Source organism: Papio anubis, chromosome 10 (genome assembly GCF_008728515.1).
Source record: "Papio anubis isolate 15944 chromosome 10, Panubis1.0, whole genome shotgun sequence".
NCBI classification, from domain to species: domain Eukaryota; kingdom Metazoa; phylum Chordata; class Mammalia; order Primates; family Cercopithecidae; genus Papio; species Papio anubis.
In genome coordinates this window covers 5492974-5519091 of record NC_044985.1, presented here as the reverse complement: position 1 = coordinate 5519091, position 26118 = coordinate 5492974, and the positions used below count along the sequence as shown (strand labels likewise).

The 26118-nt window shown below is 38.7% G+C and overlaps 1 protein-coding gene across 1 annotated transcript in view; it reads left to right on the top strand.

Moving 5' to 3' along the window:
* Positions 1–26118, top strand: part of CNTNAP5 (contactin associated protein family member 5) — an 832800-nt gene that overhangs the window by 793865 nt on the left and 12817 nt on the right. The window contains exon 19 of the mRNA XM_031651151.1: positions 19592–19810. Within this exon, the coding sequence (XP_031507011.1) occupies positions 19592–19810 (219 nt within the window). The remainder of the gene's footprint in view (positions 1–19591; positions 19811–26118) is intronic.

Sequence of the window (26118 nt, the reverse complement as noted above, 5' to 3'; positions counted from 1 at the left end):
TTTGTTGCCTTTTGAAAGCCATTAACACGCGAGGACTAGCCCAGCGGAATCAATCGAGGAAATTGTATATTACCAACTGTGCTTCCCACGGTCTCACCATTCTCCTTGTCAATACAAAGAGATATTTAAAGATGATTCTGGTTGCATTTATTCTTTTAATTATCCTACATTTGTGTTTCCAAGAGCAGGGTTGCCACACTTTGTCCTATCAATTCTCAAATATAAGTTAATGAGGAGAAGGACAATCATGGAGTAATATCCCAAGGTTATTATTTAATATGTGGTTCAAGGAGATTTTGTTAGCAACTAGACTTAGGGTAAGTAGTAAGATTGGAGGCAGGAGTGTCTCTGCACTCCTAGAACCCTGTGACAGTGAGCAGTTGCCGTACGTCTCCTGGTTGCAAATCTATCCTTTTTGAAATGTCAGAGACTGCCAGATGATCTTTGGAGTTTATTCTGGTTTTGAACATTATATTATTTTGTGATGTATGAAAATGTTATGAACTTTGACTTTGACAATTCTGATGCCAAATCTAACCCCAAAGTCCTATTTCATGCTACTTTTTAAAAGGGGAGAAAAAGAAAATTGAAATCCAATTCAGTGACCCAAATTGATGAATTTCTGGGCTGCAAGCAAACCTACTGAAAAAGAAATTTAGCTTGATGATATTTACAGTTAAAACATTAACATGCATTTTAATAATCACATGTAAACACAAGTGTGAATATTTTATGACATTTTATACTTTTATCCTGTGGAATTCCAAACTCCTCCTGCTTACCTCACTGGGCGGCATACTTCCTTACCTTTATAACTGACACCTGTGCATGTACTGACTCCATGACCTGGGCTTCCCATGGAAGTGCTCCTTTCATTGAATGCCAGCTGCAAACATGTACCCAGCCACTTTGACTGTTAATGAGCTCTCATTCTCATTTGAAATATGTCATTACTTCTGTGTGTGGTCATCCTGGATACTCCTCATCTTTTTCCTTTTCCTTGGCATAGCGAAAAAAATATGGAATTTGGAGTCTTCTGCCACCAACTTCCATTGTAGTCTGGACTCTGGAGTGTGATTGTTATGTGGATCCTGAAACCTTTTTGACAGCAATTCCTAATTTATAGTACTGTGGTGACTGAAGCTATGTAAGCTCTTAGTTGCAGTTTAGGAGGGGCAGGTTGAAGGAATCTGGGACTCAAAGTGTTGTCCATGCCAAAGGCTTTAAGAGACAGAACAGGGAAATCCAAAGAGCTGAGCTATGTACTCAGGATCTCAAATCAGGACTTCTCATTCCCCCTTGTATTCTTTGGTAAAATCTTTGCCTGAAAATTGCTCAGGACTTCGTCCTATCTAAGTTTTTTTGGAAGATCACAGTAATTTTTTTTTTATCATATGCGTAGGAAAAAGTTTGATTATGCATCATTTATATCCATCTTGTATCTTTGTGATTGACTCATTTTGAAACTGATATTTGATAAGAATTTCCTTGTGTGAGGTTAGGAGGAGAAAACTGGAATCAAGCAAAGGAAGAAGAAAATTAGTTGACTCACTTATGAAGTGGCTGTTATGAGTAATTGTAGGTGTCAGCTTGGCTGGGCTATGGGGTGCCCAGACATTTGGTTAAACACTGTTCTGAGTGTGTCTGGAAGGAGGTTTCCAGATGCAGTCAGCATTAGCACTGGTAGATAAGTAAAGCAGATTGTCCTCCCCACTGTGGGTGGGCTTCACTCAATCAGCTGAAGACCTGAATAGAATCAAAAGGCCGAGTAAGAGGGAACTTCTCCTGCCGACCGCCCTCAAACTGGAGCACTTGTCTTTCTCTACCTTTGGACTCAAACAGAAACATTAACTCTCCTGGAGGTACAGCCATCTAGCTTTAGGACTGGAATTTACACCCTCAGCCCTCCTGGATCTCCTGCTTGCTGACTGCGGGTCTGGGGACTTTTCCACCCCCATGATCATGTGAGCTAATTCCTTATACCATATGTATATATAATCCTGTTGGCTCTGTTATTCTGGAGAACCTAGACTCATACAGTGGAGGTTTCAGTTCTGAAATTGCCCCTCGTCATCTAGATGTTTATCAGAAAAAGATGGCTCCCTTTTCTATAAATAGGGTATTAAACTTTTATCTTTCTTCGTGCTCTGCTTCTGGAAGCTCTAGAATTCTACAAGTTACATCTAAGTTATGAGCAATTGCAGTTTGCATCTCAACGTGTCAATAAACTTGAAGAGCACTGAATTCAGATTTCAGCTGACTCCATCTCTTGGACACACATCTTCAGTGGTCATAAGTAATATAAAAACCCCTTCTAACCAGCACTTCTATAGATGGTGAGGGATGCGTTAACACACTTTTCTATCATAGTTAGCCATTCCTCCCTGCTCCCCAAATATTGTCTGTTTCTAATTCCTTTCTGTTCCTTTGGGAGGGAGATGCTTATTATTAAGCATCAGTAGAAACATATCTGGCAGTGAGAGCTGACACTTGCCTGTGTGACAGTGGTAGGACAGTAAAATGGTGAGAGCTTGAGACCTGCCATTGGACAGAGCCTGAAGCTTGGCTCAACCACAGGTAGCTGAGACCCTGGCAAGTTCCTCCTTTTATCTGGCCTCAGTTTTCTCATCTGAAAACCAGGAATCATCATTGCAACCTACCAGAGTTGTTTTGATGATTAAATAACTCTGGATGTATGTATTACATGCTTTTACACACACTGCTTAGTGCACAGTGACTGCTGAATATTTAGGTGCCATATGGAGGCAATTGTAGCTGGGGAATCTGAAAATGAAGATGAAAGAAAGAACTCCTGTGAAATTCAGGCTAGAAAGAAAACTTGGCAGAAAAGTAACTTCACGTCTCCTATTCTCTCTGTTTTACCACATTTTAATTCCTGGCATAGGAGACCCCGTGGACAGCCTGGTCTTGCAGAGCCAGGTCCTGTAAAGTCAGGCGGTGGAGGTGGAATGGGACACACAGGCGAGTCCAAGACCTGAAAAGCCAGGATTGTTTTTTTGTTTTCCTTTATCTAAAATGTAATGAGAAGTCATGAGTGACTTTTTAAAAAGAAGATTGGTTTCTTTTTCTTTTTAAATAATTTTAGCTTTTATAGTATCTTAGATACAGAGGGCACCTGTGCAGATTTGTCACGTGGATATATTGCCTGATGCTCAGGTTTGGGATATAATTGATCCCATCACCTAGTATTGAGTATAGTATTCGACAGTGAGTTTTTCAACCCTTTCCCCCTTTTAATAGTCCTTGGTGTCTATTTTTGCCATCTTTTTGTCCATCCTAACGTTTAGCTCCCACTTATAAGTGAGAACATGCAGTGTTTGGTTTTCTGGTCCTGTGTTCATTCATTTAGGATTATGGCCTCCAACTGTATCCACGTTGCTGCAGAGGACTTGATTTCATTCTGTTTTATGGCTGTATAGTATTCAATAGTGTATATGTACCACATTTTCCTTATCCAATTCACCATTGATGGGCATGTAGGTTGATTCCATGTCTTTGCTATTGTGAACAGTGCCATAATGAACATATGAGCACATGTGTCTTCCTGGTAAAACAATTTATTTTCTTTATATATATATATATATATATATACACCTGATAATGGGATTGCTGTGTTGAATGGTAGTTCTGTTTTAATTTCTTTGAGGACTCTCCAAACTACTTTCCACAGTGGCTGAACTAATTTGGATTTCTACCAACAGTGAATAAGCTTCTTCTTTTCTCCAAGCCTCATCAACGTTTGTTGTTTTTCGACTTTTTAATAATAGATATTCTGATTCGCATGAGATGGTATCTCATTGTGGTTTTGATTTGCATCTCTCTAACAATTAGTGAGGTTGAGCGTTTTTTCATAAGTCTGTCACTTGTATGTCTTCTTTTGAGAAATGTCTCATCACGTCCTTTGCCCTTTTTTTTTTTTTTTAGTGAAGTTAGCTGTTTTTAGCTTGCTGATTTGTTGAAGTTTCTTATAAATTCTAAATATCATACCTTTGTCAGATGCATAGTTTGCATATATTTTCTCCCATTGTGTAGGTTGTCTATTTACCCTGTTGATTTCTTTTGCTGTGCAGAAGCTCTTTAGTTTAATTGGGTTACATTTGTTAATTTTTGTTTTTGTCGCAATTGCTTTTGAGGATGTGATCATAAATTATTTTTCAAGTCTGATGTCTGAAATGGTGTTCCTAGCTTTTCTTTTAGGATTCTTATAGTTTGAGTTCTTGCATTACTTTTTTTTTTTTTTTTTTTTTTTTTTTCCCGAGAGAGAAAGAGAGAGAATCTCACTTTGTCACCCAGGCACCCATGCTGGAGTGCAGTGGCACAATCTCAGCTTACTGCAACCTCTGCCTCCCAGGTTCAAGTGATTCTTCTGCCTCAGCCTCCCAAGTAGCTGGGACTACAGGCATGCGTCATCATGCCTGGTTAATTTTTGTATTTGTAGTAGAGACGGGGTTTCACCATGTTGGTGTCCAACTCCTGACCTCAAGTTATCCTCCTGCCTTGGCCTCCCAAAGTGCTGGAATTACAGGCTTGAACTACCATAGTCAGCCTTACATTTAATATTTAATCTGCCTTGAGTTAATTCTTGTACATTGGGAAAGGTAGGGGTCCAGTTTCATTCTTCTACATATGGATGGTCAGCTATCCCAGTGCCATTTATTGAATATGGAGTGAGATAGGGTTTTTCAATATAGCATTTTCCTTGTCTTTTCCTCGAGAGCTCTTTTCTAAACTCTTTTCTAAATTTTATGCTTTTGATTTTAGCATAAAGTATTTTTGTAGGCATTCACTCAAGTGCTCCTTTATGATATAGCTGGTGTTTATTGATTAAACTAAAATGCCAATACACTTCTTATCTGTTAGTGCTAATGCCAGTAATTACTATGATAAAAATAGTGAAAATAGTGGCAAGTCCCTTTGGTTTTTATTATCGTTTCACATAAGGTTTGTCCTCTGGATCAGTAAATTTTTTTGTTTTTATTAAAGTATTTGAGTGATTTAAACCAAAACAGTATTATCACCACTGTTATATGTGTTAGGATGATGGGAATAAATATTTCAAAGACAGTCATATACTGTCATTTTTTAGAAGAATTACTGAGTTTTAGTCAACTGGCATTTATTTCACCCTAGCTATTTCTCCAACTCTATTGACTTATATCTGTAAACTCTGTAAGGGTAGAACTTTGGGAGTATTAGAAATAATATACGTAGATTTCAGGGAATAACTCTTTAGATTTATTGTTTTTATCCTGATTTGAGAGGTGAGAAAATCAACGTTCAGTATCTTGTCCAAGCTTTCTCTAGTACATGCTGTTGGTGCTCTGTCATAGCCCCTGCCTTTACCATTTCAATGCCAGCTCAGTTACAACCTCCACACCTGAAATGTTGCTAAAATCTTTCTCTGGTCATAGACGCTTGTTTTCCCTATCTATATGGCAACCCAGAAGTGCTCAGGTTTTGCTTCCTCCTGGGAATTATCTTCAGTCAATTATAATGTGAGCTGATGCATTAATATCGTAGCTCCCTCACCATCCATAGGGATAAGTCTGATTGTGTTCTTCATTGGCTGGTTGGTCTCCTTAATGTTTCCTTCCCCTTTTTATCACTGCCCACCACCCTGTCAGTGCTTTCATCATTTCTCAAATGAACTACTTGCACTCTAATGCCTGCCTTGGTATCTGCTTCAGAGCAAATTTAAACTGTAAGAGTCACCATCCATTCGTCAATTGGTTGACCTGTTATGCAAAGACAGATTTGCCTGATGCCAACAATATATGTATTCCACTATATGATATAGCCTTAAATAAAAGGCATATAAGGCATAAACCCCATTTCACAGATCTTCTAATCTTAAACAATACATTAGTGCAGGAAGTTTGAGGGAGTAGTAAAAATAGCTGAATCAAAGTAAAATGCCAGCTGAAAGACTAATTAGACCAGCCTTAGTTATGAGCTGGTAAGTGTATAGAGACCTACATAGGTGGGGAGTCTCCTTCTACAGACAGACATGGTAGACCTTAGAACCTAATGTATAAACTAAACAGTGCTGTGTATTTACCATGTGCCAGGCAATGAGCTAAAAAGAGCTTTACCTTCATTATTACATTTAATGCTCACACAAAAAAGTATGTGGTAGAATTCTGAGTGTCTATTGTGGTGTATTAAACCACCCCATAATTTAGTAGCTTAAATCAGTATCCATTTTACAATATCTCACCATTTTGTGGGTTAGAAAGTTGGGCACAGCCTACTAGAGTTCTTCAGCTACTTGTGACATTGATTAAGTCTCAGTCGCTTGGTGATATTTGGCTAGTGGCTGGAATAGTCTGGAGGATCTAAATGAATTTGCTCACATGCTGGGTGCCTTGATAGGGATATCTGGAAGGCTGAGCTCAGCTAGCCTTTCGTTCTCCATTTAGTCTTAGGACCTCTCCACACAGTCTCTCTAGTAGGCAGAAATTACCAGCCCTCTTGAAAGCTAGTCTCAGAACTGGCAGGGAATAATTTTCAATGTATTCTAGTGGAGAAAGCAGTCACAAGTCAGCTCAGATTCAAGAGGAAGGGAAATAGACCCCGTCTCTCGGTGAAGGGCATGATGATGATGACAATTACTGTCCTTTTTGATCTACTATATGCAGGCACTATATTCATCCCCATTTGATAGATAAGGAAACTGAGCCCAAAAGATATCATGTAATCTGTCCAAGGATACAATGTTAATGTTGAACCCTGGAAGTCTGATTCATTGGTGATAAAAACCTGTTCTAAAGGGGAAACTGTGTACATATTTAGTTGATGGTAGGTGTAGAGAAGAAGAAAGTTTATTTGTTAGAAGAGAGTTGAGGCAGGGACTGTTAACAGCCTATCCAACATTCAATATTCACTCTCTTTTTCTTAATAAAACACAATGGTGTTCGTGGCTTGTTGTTTTTGTTTTTGAGGGAATAATATTCCCATTTAGAAACAGTACATTTCCTAGCCTCCCTTGAGTTAAGAATGGCCATGTGACATTGTCCTGGACCATGTGCTATAAGCAGAAGTCACTAGAGTTTTCCAAATGTCCCAACTTCACAAATATGTGCCCTTCACCCTCCCTGCTTTCTCCCCGGAATATAGGGGTAATGGCTAGAGCTTCTAAAGTCATTAAGGCTATCTAAGGCTACAGTCTATGGAGAGGGAAGTATAAGTCTAGAAAGAATTCTGCGCCTCTGATGATCTAGAAACAAGATACCAACCTTGGACTGCCTAATATCAGACTTCTCATTAACCGCAAATGAAATAAACTCTGACTTTATTTGAGCCACTGTTTTCTTCTTGATATATGCAGTCAAATGTAAATTTATCTTATGAGGATGATTTATGTTTTCGTACTTTCTGGAATCAGACGGAGAAACTGGGAAGGAAATCCTACCATTATAGCAAAATGAACAGCTGTACTAGAAGAACAATGATATAAATTTCCAAGAACTGATGACTCTGCGAGCTGGACAATCCCTTAGGGTTTCCTTGCCCTACAGAAAAGTCAGTGGATGAATTTATGTTTGCTCACATCTGGGTCACTGAAACCAGTTTGAGCTCTTTGAGATCCATTATACTGGCAGCCACCTCATCATGTAGCAGAGAAAAAAATTCAAGAGACAAAACAAGAAAAGTATAACATGAGTTCTGAGGCAAGAGCTCTGGATAAAGAATTCTGTAGGATGCAGAGAAGGGACCATTCTCTTTAAACTGAGCTGGGTGGGAAGTTTTCGGCAGGAGGAGGCTTCTGGACTGGGCCAAGCCCTACTGGTGAGTGCTATACTGTAATTGTGGCATGCTTGCTTGAAGAGCTAAGCAGGCGGTCTTTATGCAGACACAATATCCAATGTTTTGTGCTCAGTTCAACCTCAATTAGTATTTACTGAATTGAATTTGCGGTGTGATTTGAAGCAAGCTGCAAAACACACTAGTTCCAAAATGCCTCCTGTACAGAAATCCCAGAAATATGTTTTTTCTTTGTATGAAGGCGCTGGAGACTTCTAAAATATAAATATGCCATCTTGAAGAAGAGCACAGTAAGCAGTCATCACGCATTATTATCTCATTAGGTTGCCAGTCGCTTAACAAGTTCATTAGGAAGGAAGGGTGTTTGACTCTCTGGGATGGGCAAACTTTGCTGAAGGTGGTTAATAAGTTCTGGGGGGAAACGATTACTAAATTATGAGAAAAGTATATAGAAGAGAATTTAAAGATTCATTCACTGGGAGCATTAACAATTACAAAAGGAAGCCAGTGTACCATCCTACAGGCTGGGATTGGGGACACAGGGGCTGGGTTCAAATCTCAGCTCTACCACTTGCTGGCTGCTATTTTGGGCACATTATTTAACCCCTTTTGTTTCCATTTCTTTGTCTTTAAAATGGGCAGAGTAACACAGAAGATGGTCCAGTGTCATCAGGCCCTTAAAGCAGAATTTAGTGCACATTAGACATCCATTTGTGAGAAATGTTATGCAGGCAGTCTTCATTTTACTCAGTACAGCAGGATGGTAAGACTGACTACACAAGCTGAAACTGGGTAAAGCGATCTTAATAAGAACTGTGGTAGTTCCATGACCTTTAAAATTTGTCGTCAAAGCAGTGCGTTGTCTTTCCAAGTCCTAATGCTACTGTGTGCCATTTCTCTGCATGATGGTTCACTTAACCCGGTAGAAGCTCCATAATTAGTGTCTCCTAGTATTATTATGGAGCAATAACTACAAAGGGCATCCTGAGTGCAATGTAATAGTGCCTGGTAGTGTGAGACAAACTGTTACAGGTTAGCATCAGAATGCAGGAGACTTGGCACTATAAAACACAAAAAGGCAAGCAGCATTGGATGCTGTATATAATGGTCAACTGTGGGACCATTTTTTTGGGGGGCGGGGGGGGCAGCTGGACTGCAGTCCCCAGAGAATAGTTCCACTTTTACAAATTGATAACAGTCAAATTTAAGTCATTCGACTTAGACTCTCTGGATCTTTACAGAGGCCAGTATGTGACTCATCAGAAATAACTGACTTTTAAATTGTAAAAAATGTATTTCATAAAAATGTATATGATAAAATTACATATATGTATTAGACATCAGAATATGTATAGCAGTTAGATATAACTCATCAAAAATGACCACATTTTAAACACATATATCATATGTGTTTTACTACAGATACGTTAAAAAAATCTCACTTGACCGGGCACGGTGGCTCACGCCTGTAATCCCAGCACTTTGGGAGGCAGACACGGGCAGATCACAAGGTCAGGAGATCGAGACCATCCTGGCTAACACAGTGAAGCCCTGTCTCTACTAAAAAAAAAAAAAAAAAAAAAAAAAAAATACAAAAAGAATTAGCTGGACTTGGTGGCGGGTGCCTGTAGTCCCAACTACTCGGGAGGCTGAGGCAGGAGAATGACGTGAACCTGGGAGGCGGAGCTTGCAATGAGCTGAGATCACGCCACTGCACTCCAGCCTGGGTGACAAAGCGAGACTGTGTCCTCAAAAAAAAAAAACCTCTCACTTAGTTTTCAAAGATTGGCTTACATGGGTGTAACTGGCTGTTGGTGGCCTACCCACACCCATTTTGACTCCCTTTCCTTTACCAACAGAATTCCAATTCTGTGCAACTATTCACGCTCTTCACTGAAGTCATATGCTCCATCTGACATCCCTGAAGATTCCTTCTAACAATGTGATCCAGTGATACTCCAGTTTTGTCCAGGGGTCATAATTTTGAGATCCTTTTAAGGAATCCATTAGATCTAAACTGTCTTTATTTTTATAATAGACATTATTGGCCTTTTTCACGCTCATTCTCTTACGTATACATAGAGGAGTTTTTCAGAGGCTATGCCGTACCTGATGATGCTATCCCTGGGCTAGCTAATGGAATGTGTGCTGTGGGCTCTTGTTTTCAAATTCTCTCAGTTTTCATTCAGGACAAAGTTGACAGTGATAGATAATAAAATACAGATATCCCAAACCTCTTTGCGATTTTTAAAGTCGAAAGGAATCTTGAGACCAAAATGTTTGAACACTGCTGGTCTGAGCAAATGACTGTGGTTCATTTCCTTTGCCAGCGATTGGTGTAGGCATAAACTGTGGCACAATCTGGCCAATTAGAGAAATCTTGCAAGGTGAGCGAGTGTTTCAGATTCTGAGTCAGGACATTCCATTTTTAAATAGAGACACAGGATGAGACAGACACACTTGGTTTGTTTGTTTGTTTGTTTGTTTTTGCTGCCGGACATTGTTGCATCTGAATGTAATGCCTGGAACTGCATACTCACCCTTTTCCAGCCTGAGAATAAAATGAAAGAACCCCACAGAGGGGGAGCCCTAATGTTCTGTACCCAGAGTTTTCCTTTCCTCTCGATACCTTGTTATGTGAGATAAGTAACCCTAGTATTATTTAGATAGATCCCTATAGGTTGGATTTTCTATTACTTGTTTTAGAAAGACTTTTAACAAATAAAATGTGCCATATGCTTACATCTGCAATAAAAAGTAGATAATATTAAGTCACTGAAGATGCCGAATATCACTTTTACATTTTTTTGGCATTCTTAACTTCACCAAAGTTAAGGATATATTTATCCTTAATAATACATAATAAATATACCCTAGGATGTATTTCTATGATTAATTTTAAGCTTTTCTAAAAACAAAAACTCTCTTGGAATGTGCAGGACCCTTGTTTTGCTCATTTCCTTTAATAAAGTAAACAACATAGGTGTAAACCAGTACACGTGCGTCATTTATTCTGACTCCACATCAAGTAAATAATGAACAATCTAGGAGGAATTATTTTTGTTTCTTTCAGTCCCAAAGAAATGAGATTTCCTATCAACTTGCAAATCTCATTTTTTTTTTCTTTTTTTTAAAGGCAAAATCTTGCTCTGTCACCGAGGTGGGAATGTAATGGCCTGACCATGGCTCACTGCAGCCTCTATCTCCGAGGTTCAAATGATCCTCTCGCCTCAGCCAACTGAGCAGTTGGGACTACAGAAATACACCACCATGCCTGCCTAATTTTTAAATTCTTTATAGAGATGAGTCTAGCCATTTTGCCAGAGCTGGTTTTGAACTCCCAGGATCAAGCAATCCTCTTGCCTTGGCTTCCCAAAGTGCTGGGATTATAGGAGTGAGCCACCGTACCTGGCCTTCAAGTCCCAGTCTTAATGCCAACAAAGTGATTTTTATATAAAAATAAGAATTGGCATTAGGAGTATAATCCCTAGGAGTTTTTAACTTGGATATGTAGCTAAGGTTTTACTGATTCAGCACTCACTGTCTTACATCCATCTGGGGGCCTTTACATAACGCATGTTATCAAGCAACCCAATTAACAAGTGAAAAATTAATTTAGCCAGGTAGTTAGCTGTTCAGTTGAAATAATGAATCCTCAAGTGGTAGAAGGTTTGTTTACTGAATTGACTTGGTTATGTTTTTCTTTTTTTTTTTTTTTTTTTTTTGACTCCTTGTATCATTGATATCCATCTATCATCTATCTATCTATTTCTTCATCCTTTTCTCTGTCAGTATGTGTGCATTTTTATATGAGAAGACTCATGGAAGACCTGTGAAGTGCCAGACCTTATGCAGTGTGGACCCATTTGATCTTTCAAAAACATTTATTTCCCAACTTCTGTGTCCAAGGTGCTTTGCTAAGAAGTAGCGCCAGGTATGGTGGCTGACATTTGTAATCCCAGCACTTTAGAAGCCTAAGGTGGAAGGATTGTTTGAGCCCAGGATTTTGAGACCAACTTGGCAACATAGTGAGACCTCTTCTCCACAACAAATTTTAAAAAGTAGCCAGGTGTGGTGGCATGTGCCTGTAGTCCCTGCCACTGGGGAGGCTGAGGTGGGAGCAGCGCTTGAACCTGGGAGGATGAGGCTGCAGTGAACCATGATGTTACCATTTCATTCCAGCCTGGGTGACAGAGCAAGACCCTGTCTCAAAAAAATAGAGAAATAGGTTGTTAGTTATAAGCAAAACAGGAATCCTTTCTTCATGAAACGGATGATCTAGAGTGGTACATAGAGGAAGACTCAATAACCACACACAGGGACACACATGCAATTATGAAGTTAGTGAAAGAATCAGAAGGGAAATCAACTGTTTTTAGTGGTAGAGAATCAGACAGTGGGAGGAGGGAGGAGTGCTCCTTAGGAAGGTGCCCAAGGAAGTCTTCTGTGAGGAAAGGACTTTCAGTCTGGCACCTGAAAAAAAGGAACCTGTCATGCAATGCTTGGGAGAAGGCCAGTGGACAGTGTGAAGAGTCGGTGCACAGGCCCTGCCTTGTAAGGCTTGTGGGGTCACTGTAAACAGAACAGACATTGTGATGTGTGCAACCAGGCTTGCCTTGCCATTCAGGTTCCATATCAAGAGTTCATTTGGTTTTAGGTATCAAAATGCTGAGAATAATGAAAGAAAATATTCCCTGTGCACTCCTGGCAGAGTTGTAAGAAATATTAATGAAGTTCTAATCAGAACTTGGCTTCCTTCATCAAAGAGAGAGCTCTGGATAACATGCTGTGGATGTAGATGTAAAAGTAAAGAAACTATGTGTTTATCAAGGTCAAGGATGAAGAAGTTTGAAATGCACACACACACACACACAGAGAGAGGAATATCATTAATTAGGTGCCATTATTGTTGATATTAAGAGATATTTATTTTTTCATTCACTAATTTATGTTCCTGACATTGGCTTGACAATTAATCTGTATTGGGCACTGTATTCTGGTTGATGTGAATGAAGTTTTGAAAAGGACAGCCTTTGTTAAAGCAAGAAGGGGAGGACAGACAAAATGGCAAAGCAAAGGCAGCCTAATAGAATTACGCAAAATGTCTTAGGAATATGGAAGTTCTTTTTTTTTTTTTTTTTTTTTGGTTTGTTTTGAGACAGAGTTTTGCTCTTGTCGCCCAGGCTGGAGTGCAGTGACCCCATCTCAGTTCACTGCAACCTCCACCTCCTAGGTTCAAGTGAGTCTCCTCCCTCAGCCTCCCGAGTAGCTGGGATTATAGGTGTATGCCACCACACCCAGCTAATTTCTGTATTTTTAGTAGAGACGGGGTTTTACTATGTTGTCCAGGCTGGTGTCGAACTCCTGACTTCAGGTGATCCGCATGCCTTGGCCTCCCAAAATGCTGGGATTACAGGCATGAGCTACCGTATCTGGCCAGGAATATTGAAGTTCTTTAACTCGCTCTGACTCCTACGTATCTATTCAGTGTCATCTTTTGCCTTATTTCAGACAGAGTTAACTTCATTTTTCAGTGTCTTAAATGTGACACATTACTTCCCTCTTTACTTTGTAAAAGTTTTGTTTTGTTCCTGAAACATGTAACCATCTTCTATTCATCATTTAAGCCTTTATTTAAATGCATTTATTCCAAGCAATCTTTCTAAAATCAGTGTTTCCCAAAATGTGTTCCATGAACCATCTATATCATAATTACCTGAGGATGTGTTCTTTAAATTGCAGATTTCTGCACGCCATCCCCAACCACACCCTCTGAATGAGTAGAGATCCATAAATATACATGTTCATACATTTTCCTGAAAGTCATTTTGCATTCTCAGTGTGACCACTGTTACCCTAGATTTGTCAGGGGTCTCTTTTATGTTTCCATGGACATAATGATCTCCCTCTGCTGTAAGATTTATTGCCTGAAATTTTTGCTGGTCTGCTAAATTCATCCTCCCAAATCACTGAAACCTCACAGAGATCGGAGGAGTGCATTTGCTAGTCACTGTAAGTCCAATATTCAACATGGAGCTGTGGCTGTCTAGGTGGCCAATCATTAGATGTATGTTTTGCAGAGCAGGTACAGAAGTTATCCAGGTCATCAAGGGACAGAACAGTGTTCCAGGCAGAGAGAATCATGTCTGAGCAAGTTAGTTCAGATCATACACAGCAGACAGGTTGGATGTGTAGGTGGGAGACTGGGTGTTAGTGAGTGAATGACTGTTAAGTCAGGCTAGAGAAATAAAATTGTGTTTAGCTTATCAACAATCCATACCTACAGAAAAGTGTCAAGCATAGCATAATAGAAAAAAAAAGGGGAGATATGGCCATGAAACCTAGGTTTCAGGCCTGAATTGGCCATGGACTGGTTAATCTACTTTAAACAATTACTTGACCTTATGTGTCTTGTCTTTCCAAACTGGAAGTTGTGTATAATTATCTCACTTTCTCACTTTACAAAGAAAAATATTTACATCGTACATACAAATGAGTGTACCAAGATAAACATAAAAGTAGTAAGCAAATGCCAAGTGTGGGGGGTGTGTGTGTGTGTGTGTGTGTGTGTTTAACCAAATTTGACAATCCTCTTTCAGGACTGAAAGATTTATTTATTTCTTGGACTTTGGGTCCTCCTTGTAGTTAAGTTTTCAAACCGTTTGTCCCTTACCTGAAAGCCACAATGAACTCCAGAGGGAAAAAGTTTTACTTATGTATACTTCTCATACCTTCCATTAACATTGATTCCACTTATTTGTATTTTATCTTGATACAACATTTTACTCTTATAAGCCCCTGTTGTATGGGTCTGTACAGCTTTGCATTGTTATACTTCAGGATTCAAGTGTCAGAACTAACTTTTCACACATAGAAAATGTCATGTTACAATCTAGAGCAATGTCTGTTTTTAGCAAATTGCTGATCTTTTTGTCTTTCTTTCATATATAAAACACACACACACACACACACACACACAAACCTGCCTGCACAAAACTAGCCTGGATTCATTCTATCACTCTCTTCCTGTCAAACAACTGCAAATGTGTAAAGTATTGTGCATTCTGAGGCCACAATTGGCTCTGTGCTACTTTCTCCGGCATCACAGGTCTACTAGATTTAATAGAGGAGCATAGCTTTACTTACAAGAAATAAAGGTGTTTGCAAAATAATGTAGAAAGCCAAATTTTAAATGCCAAAAAAGTTAGTTTAAAATGAATTAACTAAGTCATTCAAAATTTGAGTGCTACATTTGTTCAATCGTGAATCAGTAGTAAGTGGAAATGTAGTAGATTTCCACAGCAAGCATATTAGTGTCTACACCATAGTTCTAAATGCAACAATACTTGGGCATGTTGAGGGGCACTGAAGCCAGGCAACAGAGTTTGGAACTGATGAATAGTAGGAGGAGTAAAAGATTTTACTATTAGTGCCAACTACCACTCCCCCCGCCTCCTCCTCCTAACAGTATGCTTTTATTATGGTGAGATGTTAGTCAAAGGATGAATATTTAGTTAAACTGGAAAATAAGTTCTGGAGAATAAGTTCAAGGGACCTGTTGTACATCATGGTGACTGCAGTTAATAACAATATATTATATATTTGAAAATTGCTGAGAGTAGGTTTTCACAACACACAAAAAAGGTATGTAAGGTAAACCCCCATGTTACCTTAAACAGCTTGACTTAGCCATTCTACAATGTATGCATGTATCAAAACATCATGTTGTACAATATAAATATATACAAAAACCAAATAAATACATACAACAGCAAAGATGCATTAATGGTCATTGACTTATAAATTCAACTTATATTATTGTATTTGTTTCTGACACAGTTCATGTGGTAGGTACTATTATCCCTGTTTCATAGTGGATAAAATTGAAGAAATGTAGAAACAGATATCATATGTGCAAGTTCATGATTCATCAACTTAGGTCGGCCTAATTTCCAGTCTGTACCTATCAGCAACTCATGCTGTTTTGGCATCACCCTTGGGGTCACGGGGCTAAGTCAAAAGAGAATCAAGAACCATATTTTGATAATATTTAAAATGTATTGAGTAAGAGAAACTAAGTCAATTTCAAATAAGACATTTGGATATGCTGTTGTTTTTTCTTTCCAAGATACCTTTGGTTTCTTAAGGCAGTGACAAGACTTTTGAACATTGTCATTCTTTTTTTGGGTAAGATTTTTTATGTTAGTAGAAAATCTTGGGAAAAGCGAAACAGGGAATACTGGCATTTTTCAGTGGTGTCGCCTTTGCTTGCATTCCCATTTTGTCAGCCTTTGAGGAGCCGTATTCGCTATTAAGTTTGTCTTCAACATCCATTCTCTAGCACAGCACATAAAACAGCCCCCTCATCTAACTCCACATGAATCTAATGTAATTTTAACCTAAAAACAGAAAAATGAATTAGGAAATACATTTGTCTTTAATATAATATAGAGTTCAGTGAATTCTGTGAGGCATTTAACCAAATAACTTGTGCTTTCCTTAGATTTTGCAACCCATTTTTAAAGATAATTTATGTAAAATTATTTTACTCTATACAAGAGATATTTTGGAGGGTTTGTTTGTTTTTTTTTTTTTTTTTTTTTTTTTTTTTTTGGAGGCTGCATTGCTTAGATACAGTTTGGCATTTAAAATCATAAAGACTTGGGTTTAAATCTCAACCCTGCTACATGATCTTCAGTACATCTTTGAACTTCTTCGAGTCGCAGTAACTTCATCTGTAAATTTTGAAGATTGAGAACACATATCTACAATAACTTTTGAGGGGAATAGAAATCATTCTTCGACAATAATTATTGCAGTTGCATGTAGCTACTCAGTGAGTGGTGAATGTTGAGTATTTTGCAGCTTTAAAATTATTGTTTTCAGCAAATTATTATAGCATAGTACATATTACCTAACACTATTATAAGAAACTAAAATCATTTAGAACCTTTGTAACTTTTGTCTTATTTTTGTTTTTTTCCTCTCCATCTGTGTAAGGATCTGAGAAATCATGATCTTGAGCTTCATGTGGAGAATATTTTCTTCTATCAGGGATTCTTGTTCTTTGCATTTCTTTTCAGAAACACCTCAAGGTTTCCGTCCTTCTAATACATCTGGAAGAAGCACACTTCCCTAGAGATAGGGCTTTATTTAAAACATCTCTTCATTCAAGGAGAGAATGTCATTTGCTGGCATTTCCCCCAACTTATCTTTGTGCCTATTTTTACATCTGGAGTGTGTCATGACAGTCACTATAGTGATGTCCTCCAAGATCCTTGACACTATGTAGACTTCTTTCCCACCGAGTCCTGGGAATGAGAGCTGGCGATGTTGACTTAGATCCTTCAGGCGGAACTACAATGACTTGTCACTTTCCATGTTCTGAAATCCTACCATGCAAAAACCTCATGACACTTTATGCTCCTCTTCCCTTGTCTTCTGCCTCTTCCTCTAAATATTTCTGATCTTTAACTCTACCTCTTGCTAACTACCAATCTGTAGCTAATGTATATTCTGAATTGTATCTGGATACACTGAGTTCTGGTGCCACCAGTAAAAACCATCTAGCCCATTAAAGCTTTTTTGTGACATGCTTTATGTGGGATACAGTCTTTTAATGCTCATGATAACAAACAAACATATGTGATCCTTTCATGAATAAGTAACAAATAATATCTGCGCTGTATGAGATATTTGAATATTTGGAAGACAGAAGTTTTCTCATACATCTCAGAGTTCTTTTATATTTGAAGAAGTGACAGTTCACTTTATTATTGGATTTTCATTATCATATTTGGGAAAGTTCTCACAAAATCTCAGACCTGAAGTTGTAGATAGAATTATAGTGCTCAGGCCTAACACGGTGGCTCACGCCTGTAATCCCAGCCCTTTGGGAGGCCGAGGTGGGTGGATCATGAGGTCAGGAGATCGAGACCATCCTGGCTAACATGGTGAAACCCTGTCTCCACTAAAAATACAAAAAATTAGCTGGATGTGGTGGCGGGCGCCTGTAGTCTCAGCTACTCGGGAGGCTGAGGCAGGAGAATGGCGTGAACCCAGGAGGTGGAGCTTGCAGTGAGCCAAGATCGCACCATTGCACTCCAGTCTAGGAGACACAGCGAGACTCCGTCTCAAAAAAAAAAAAAATATATATATATAGTGCACAAAGATGTCTGTGTTCTAATCCTCAGAACCCAAGACTACATTAGGCGATGTGTCAAAGAGGAAGTAAAGTTGCAAAATTAATTAATGTTGCTTATCAGCTGTATTTGAAATAGGAAGACAATCCTGTATTATCAGGATGAACCCAGTGTAATCAAAAGGGTTCTTAAAAGTGAAAGAAGGAGATAGAAGAGAATTATAGGTTGAAGTGAGTATGGAAGAAAGACACAGAGAAATGTAACATTGCTTGCCTGGAAATAGAGAAGGAGTCTACAGAAGCCCTGGGATGTGGGTGGTTTCTAGAAGCCGGAAAAGGCAAGGAAATGTAATATTCCTCCAGAGCCTCTAGAATTAACGCAGCCTTGCTGATACTTGATTTTCAACCCAGTGAGATCTACGGCAGACAGAACTGCAAGATCACACACTTGTGTTTAAGCTGTTTAAAGTCATTTAAGTTTGTGGCAATTTGTCACAGCAGCCACATAACATTAATGCACGATTTCATTCTTTATGTAAAAAAGACAGAGATGATGACTTGGCTAAGTTTACATGGGTGTTGATGGAGGAGAGTAAAATTAGAGCAAAACTTAGAAAAGGCATTATTAAGGAAGGTTAATTTCTCATTTTCTTCCATATCCTTATCATGTCTCTTAATGTTGCCAGCATAATGCATGCTTACAAATCGATGGAGTCTCTTTGACCATTTATGAATCAAAATAAAATTATAATCTACACTGGTAGATGAGAGAGTCCCTACCACCTTTCAGAAAACAAACAAATTATCTTAATAAATAACCATTTGAACCATCTCGGTATGTTACGACTGTTACACCTTAGGAAAAAAATGGCTCATTATGCATTGCAGTTTTATATAATTGCATCATAGAAGTTTGTTCAAATGACTCTTTTAACAAAAAGAAATAGAATACTGAGTAATCTTACCACAAATCTTGAAGAAAATGAGACATTTGATCTTGCTGTGAATTCCAAATTACTGTACGTTCATCTTTTATAAAGTCTCAAAGATACTTTACGAAGTTGAATGCTGTCATAAAAATCCCATGCACACCAATCAGTTCCACGAACAGAACCAAGCAGGTGAAAATCTTAAATAGAAGGTCAGTCTACACAGGTGGCTTAAAATAATTTACACTATAAGTCTTTGGAAGGACAATGTTGACTTCTGATGTCTCTACCTCTTTATTCTTTTTTCTCTTGCTACATTTTTGAGTGAAGTGTTGTAATGAACATCGTAGGGTGCTTGCACTAATCACCAGCATCCAAAGATAAATGATGATGGAGATAGTGATATAAATTTTATAAAACACCTAAAGTACAGAACAGATTTATTGTCTTTGTTACAGTTCATAAAATACATGAATGAAAATTTAGAAGTTTGGAATATTCTTTATCTCAAAGCAGAGATGGCCCTGACAGTTTTCTATGAAATGTGGCTGACATATTGATGCTTGCGTTGGGAGTGGAGCTGGGGAAAGGAGATAAAGAGAGATAGGGGAGGGTTTTCTTTACTCAAAGAATAACGAGGGAATTTCTGTAATTTTAGATATTACTCAAAGAGGACCCAGCATAATTTGAGAAAAAAAAAGAAGTAAAGGACTTCTGATTGTCTTTTACATTGCAGAGAATCTTAGTTTGGATTCTGAAGTTGCTAAAGCAAACGCCTTGGGTTTTGCTGGATGCTTGTCTTCCGTCCAGTACAACCACATAGCACCACTGAAAGCTGCCCTGCGCCATGCTACCGTCGCGCCTGTGACTGTCCATGGGACCTTGATGGAATCCAGCTGCGACTTCATGGTGGACTCAGATGTGGATGCAGTGACCACGGTGCATTCTTCATCAGGTATACTCAAGAGCACGCACAAGAGAGCTTCTGTCACTGGCACTACTTTTGGTGTCTTCAAGAAGCTTCCAGATGAAAGGGTTGGCTAATGCGACTCAATTTTTACCTCGTGTAATTACAGGTGGTTAAAAGTTATGACTGATATTTCATGGGGGATTTTTATATATAATTGATGTAGTTTTATTTTTAATATGATGAGTAATTAGAACTAAATGCATAGTTGTGTACTTTGCTTATTATGCATGTATATAATGCATTGTGTGTGTGTGTGTGTGTGTGTGTGTGTTTGTATACATAGTCACTACTGTTGAACTGGATACTGCTCTGAGAATTGAGGTATTTAGAGAATGGGAGGCAGCAAGCTGGTTCTCCAACTAATATGATAATTCATGTGATTAAAATAAACCTTTTTTAGCTTTACTAAGAAATAATTGACAATTACAAATTATATATTTTCAAAGTGTAAAATGTAATAATCTGATAAACATGTGCATTGTGTAATTACTATCACAATTAAATTAATCACACTTATCACTGCACATAGTTACCCTTTGTGTGTGTGTGTGTGTGTGTATGTGTATGCACATCTGATGAGGACACTTAAGGTTTACTATTTTAGCAAACGTCAAGGAAACAACACAGTATGAATAACTGCAGTCATCATGCTGTACATTAGTTCACCAAAATTTGGGCCTAGTGTGGTGGCTCATGCCTGTAATTGCAGCACTTTGGGAGGCTAAGGCAGGTGGATCACCTGAGGTCAGGAGTTCAAGACCAGTCTGGCCAACGTGGCGAAACCCCATCTTTACTAAAAATACAAAAATTAGCTGGCCATGGTGGCGGGCACCTGTAATTCCAGCTACTTGGGAGGCTGAGGAATGAGAATCGCTTGAACCCAGGAGGCGGAGGTTGCAGTGCCCCAAGATCGTGCAACTGCACTCCAGCCTGGGGGATAGAGCGAGACTCTGTTTCAAAAAAGAAAAAAAAAATTCCCCCAAATTTATCATCTTCTGACTGAAAGCTTGTACTCTTTAACCAACAACTCTCCATTTCCTCAACACGCCAGCCCCTGCCAACCACCGTTCTGTTTCTATGAGTTTGACTTTTGTAGATTCCACATATAAGTTATATCGCATAGTATTTGTCTTTCTGTGTCTTGTTTATTTCAAATTGGCATAACGTCCTCTAGGTTATTCTGTATTGTCACAAATGGCATGATCTTTTTTAATGCTGAATAATTTCCAATTGCGTGTGTATATGCCACAATATCTTTAATCATTTAAGCGTTAACAGACAGGTTGTTTCCATATCTTGGCTATTGTGAATAATACTGCAGTAAACACTAGTGCAGAAAGCTGCAGTCATCACACTCTCTGATTTCAAACTATATTGCAAAGCTATAGTAATCAAAAAAGCATAATACTGGCATAAAACAAACACATAGACCAATAGAACAGAATAAAAAAGCCAGAAATAAACCCAGGCTTATTTAATCAACTAATCTTTGGCAAGATTTCCAAAAATACATAATATGGAAAATGTTGCTTACTCAATAAATTATGCTGGGAAAATTGAATATCCACATGCAAAAGAATAGAATTGGACCTTTATCTTGCACCATATAAAAATTAACTTGAAATGGATTAAAACCTTAAATATAAGACCTGAGACTGTAAACTCCAGGAAAGGAACATAAGGAAAAATCTCCTTAACATTGATCTTGATCATGTATTTTTTACATGGCACCAAAAGTAGGATCAACAAGAGCAAAAATAAAAAAGTGGGACTGCATAAAACTAAAGAACTTCTGTACAGCAAAGGACACAATACACAAAATGAAAAGGCAATCTACAGAATTGGAAAAAAAAGTTTTTAAACTATATGACTGATGAAGGGTTAGTAGCCAAAGCATAAAAAGAATTAATATAACTCAATAGCAAGAAAAGAAAGAAAAGAAAAAAGAAAAACATTTATTGTGGCACTATTCACAATAGCAAAGACTTGGAATCAACCCAAATGTCCATCAGTGACAGACTGGATTAAGAAAATGTGGCACATATACACCATGGAATACTAGGCAGTCATAAAAAAGGATGAGTTTGTGTCCTTTGTAGGGACATGGATGCAGCTGGAAACCATCATTCTTAGCAAACTATTGCAGGAATAGAAAACCAAACACCGCATGTTCTCACTCATAGGTGGGAACTGAACAATGAGATCACTTGGACTCGGGAAGGGGAACATCACACACCGGGGCCTATCATGGGGAGGGGGGAGGGGGGAGGGATTGCATTGGGAGTTATACCTGATGTAAATGACGAGTTGATGGGTGCTGATGAGTTGATGGGTGCAGCACACCAACATGGCACAAGTATACATATGTAACAAACCTGCACGTTATGCACACGTACCCTAGAACTTAAAGTATAATAATAATAAAAAATAAATTTAAAAAAATAGGCAAAGGATGTGAATAGGCTTTTTTATTTTTTTCCACAAAAGACATACAAACGTCCAACAGGTACCTGAAAAGGTGCTTAACATCACTGATCATCAGGGAAATGCAAATCAAAACCACAATGAGATGTCACTTCACAGCTGATAATATGATGGCTAGTATCAAAAAGACAAGCACAACATATGTCGGAGAGGAAGTGCAGAAAACGGAACCCTTGTACACTACTGGTGGGAATGCAACTTGGTACAGCCATTATGGAAAAGAGTAGAGAGGTTCCTCAAAATATTAAAACTTGAATCCTGTTTCTGAATATGTAACCAAAATAAATTAAATCAGCCTTTTTTAAAAGTAGAAAAAACCCACAGCACCATCATCCATGCATCTAGGCTTCACCATTCTCTAAGTGCCTTTTTTATCTTTTCTTAGTCACTGCCATTTTGGGTGTCTGAAAATGTATCTGGGATTTTGTTTTAATCAGGTATGATAAGGTGACAGGCATGAGATGACAGCCTTTGAAAGCAAAGTTTGTTTCTTACAGTTCGCAAGAAAGGAGATACATTATACCATGCAGAGCCACATGGAGGAGCACTAGGGTTGGTCAGGAGGCAGAAAGAGAAAGGGGAAAGTGTGGTGGGGTGGCTGTGTTGCAGCTTCCACGGGAAGGAATGGGGTGAACCAGGTAGGCAAGCTTGAGCCAGTTAGAATTGGATAGTTTGAATAATTTGGGCAGTATCTGTGCTACAAGGGTGGTCTCTAGTTATTTAATACTTGGCCTTGAGTTATTTAAGGCAAGAGAAATACTGGGTTGGTGAGTGTGAGTTAAATAAATGAGTTAGTGGGGGAAGATGGGCTCTGGATTGATTGGTTTGTGTATAAAATGCATGCTTGCAGGCATGTTGTTTGCTATCTCTAGGAATTAGCTAGCACTGGGAGGGGCAGTGTCTCCCTGGCCAGCAAGGTCCTCAAGATGTCAAAGCATCATAAATACTGATAAAACAAAATGACTAATACACTGGGATAAAACCAAGACATCCACATGTATCAACATGTCAATATTGATAGATAGAAACAGTAATAAGGTTGTCATTCTGATTATGCTTTAAAGTGGTTTGTCCCGGGAGGTGGAGCTTGCAGTGAGCCGAGATTGCGCCACTGCACTCAGCCTGGGCGACAGAGCGAGACTCCGTCTCAAAAATAAATAAATAAATAAAAATAAAGTGGTTGGTATGGGAGTGAGGAGGTATTGTCAGGTTTTTCCAGGATGCTTTTTCTAAATCCACAGGATATACATTTTGTTCAGAATTTGCTGCCAATATTGATATACAGTATGGGTTTTGCAAGTAGTGGTGATGAAGAGGCTAGGTCTGAGATATTTGATACAGCTCCCAGATTACCATGGTATTGTTTTACCCTCCCCTTGCCTCCAAGCATACACTAAGAACAATAATGGTAGGCGTCAAAGGGTTCTGGGCCATGGTAATTTTCTATTACAGGCACAATTCCCCTGGCAATGGTCTATGATAGGTCATGATGTGTTAGTAGGAAGATAAAAGGTGGGACATCTTATTGCAGTAAACAAGTCAGGGGGATTTTCATATCTTGGGAAATATATTGAGAAACATGCACTCTCTTATATGGCAGGACTCTTAGCCAAGACCTTTAGCCTGAGATCCGTAGTGCCCAGTCCAATATTTTTTAAAAATTGAGAAATAAATTTTTTAACCAAGTTGGTAATCTGAATAGGATATTTAAATATTTCTATCTACTCTTCCAGCAATGTATTGCCCACTCCTTTACTGCTTTAGGTTTCACCATTTTATTCTTCAAATGCGATTTTGAGTTGTCTTTGGTGAGATTGTTGTGACTCTCCTGTTGCCTCATTCATCACACATCTTTCAAGCAGCTACTCAGTGTTAACTTCCATAGTTAGTGGAGATAACAAAAACTAAGAAACATTTAAAGTCCCTACTTTTAGAAATCTGTAAAGATGATGGAAGGCGATGGTTCAGGGAATTAGGGTGTAGCATTAGATGCTGGGCACAATATCATAATACAGTGTGAGCAGTGCTAAGGGAAAGATATGAACAGAGTTTTTGGGTTGTATGGAACCTAGAAAAAGCAGCAAATATATTTTTAGATGAACTAATGATAGATTTATAAATAATATGATCATGCCAATTGCTTAGGGAGAAGGGTTTGCAATGTTCAGAAGACAGAAGACCATTACAAAAGGAAATATGTAAGTTAAAGTGCAAATTTCTGGTAGAGTGTAGCATATTTAGTAATCAGTGAAAACCCCTCACAGGTAAATCATTAGGTGCCAAGTGTAGAAGTCCAACATATATCAATAATGAGGAGTTCTTACCGAATGTTGGCTCTCTGTCTCTCTCTCTCTCTATATATATATATATAGATATTCCACAGAGATAGATATAGATAGTTGCTCAATGTCTATCTATATAATTATAGTACACAATAAATTCTATTCTATAAGAATAGATATATAGATATATATATAATATATAGATCTTTTTTTTTTTTGAGGCAGTCTGGCTGTCTCCCAGGCTGGAGTGCAGTGGCGTGATCTCGGCTCACTGCAAGCTCCGCCTCCCGGGTTCACGCCATTCTCCCGCCTCAGCCTCCCAAGTAGCTGAGACTACAGGCGCCCGCCACCACGCCCGGCTAGTTTTTTTGTATTTTTTTTTAGTAGAGACGGGGTTTCACCATGTTAGCCAGGATAGTCTCGATCTCCTGACCTCGTGATCCATCCGCCTCGGCCTCCCAAAGTGCTGGGATTACAGGCTTGAGCCACCGCGCCCGGCCATAAGATCTTGATCTATATATATGATATAAATAGATACATTTAAGCTGCGTCATTTTTTTTTTTTTTTTTTTTGAGAAGGGAATTAAAACTAAAAGCTCTAAAACTGTAAAAGACAATTTAGACACACTGTGAAAAGAGAAGTACTATTGAAATAAATGAATAACTACCCCAAGGGTTACTTTGTAGAAGGTGTCCATTAAACATGGATATAGGCATGGTATTTTTAATTTTCGTAGTCGTGTTACCAAAGCTGTCATCATACTAGGTATGAAGTATTTTATTTGTAGCTTTAATAAATATTAGAGAGTTACAATTAACAAACTGGGTTAACATATATTAATGTATCATTAGCAAAATTTGCTAGAAATGGGGAAATCTGTTGTAAAATCAATGTTAAGTAGTAACCAAGGTTATTACTTTGGTTAATGATCTTAAAAGTAGTACATAGACTCAATAAGGGAGAAACCATTGTAAGTTGGAGTAAGGAAAAAAGGCCATGAGGCTGGGCACGGTGGCTCATGCCTATAATCCCGGCACTTTGGGAGGCCAAGGGGAGCAGATCACAAGGTCAGGGGTTCCTGACCAGCCTGACCAGCATGGTGAAACCCCATCTCTACTAAAAACAGAAAAATTAGCTGCGTGTGGTGGTGTATGCCTGTAATCTCAGCTACTCAGGAGGCTGAGGCAGGAGAGTCGCTTGAACCGGGGAGACAGAGGTTGCAGTGAGCTGAGATCACGCCACTGCACTCCAGCCTAAGTGACAGAGCAAGACTCAGTCAAAAAAGGAAGGAAGGAAGGAAGGAAGGAAGGAAGGAAGGAAGGAAGGAAGGAAGGAAGGAAGGAAGGGAGGGAGGGAGGGAGGGAGGGAGGGAGGAAGGAAGGAAGGAAGGAAGGAAGGGAGGGAGGAAGGAAGGAAGGAAGGAAGGAAAAAGGCCATGATCTAATAAACCATAATGGATGATCCAGATTTGACTACAGTCATGTACCATGTAAAGATAATGATCTGCATAGACGGTAGTCCTCTAA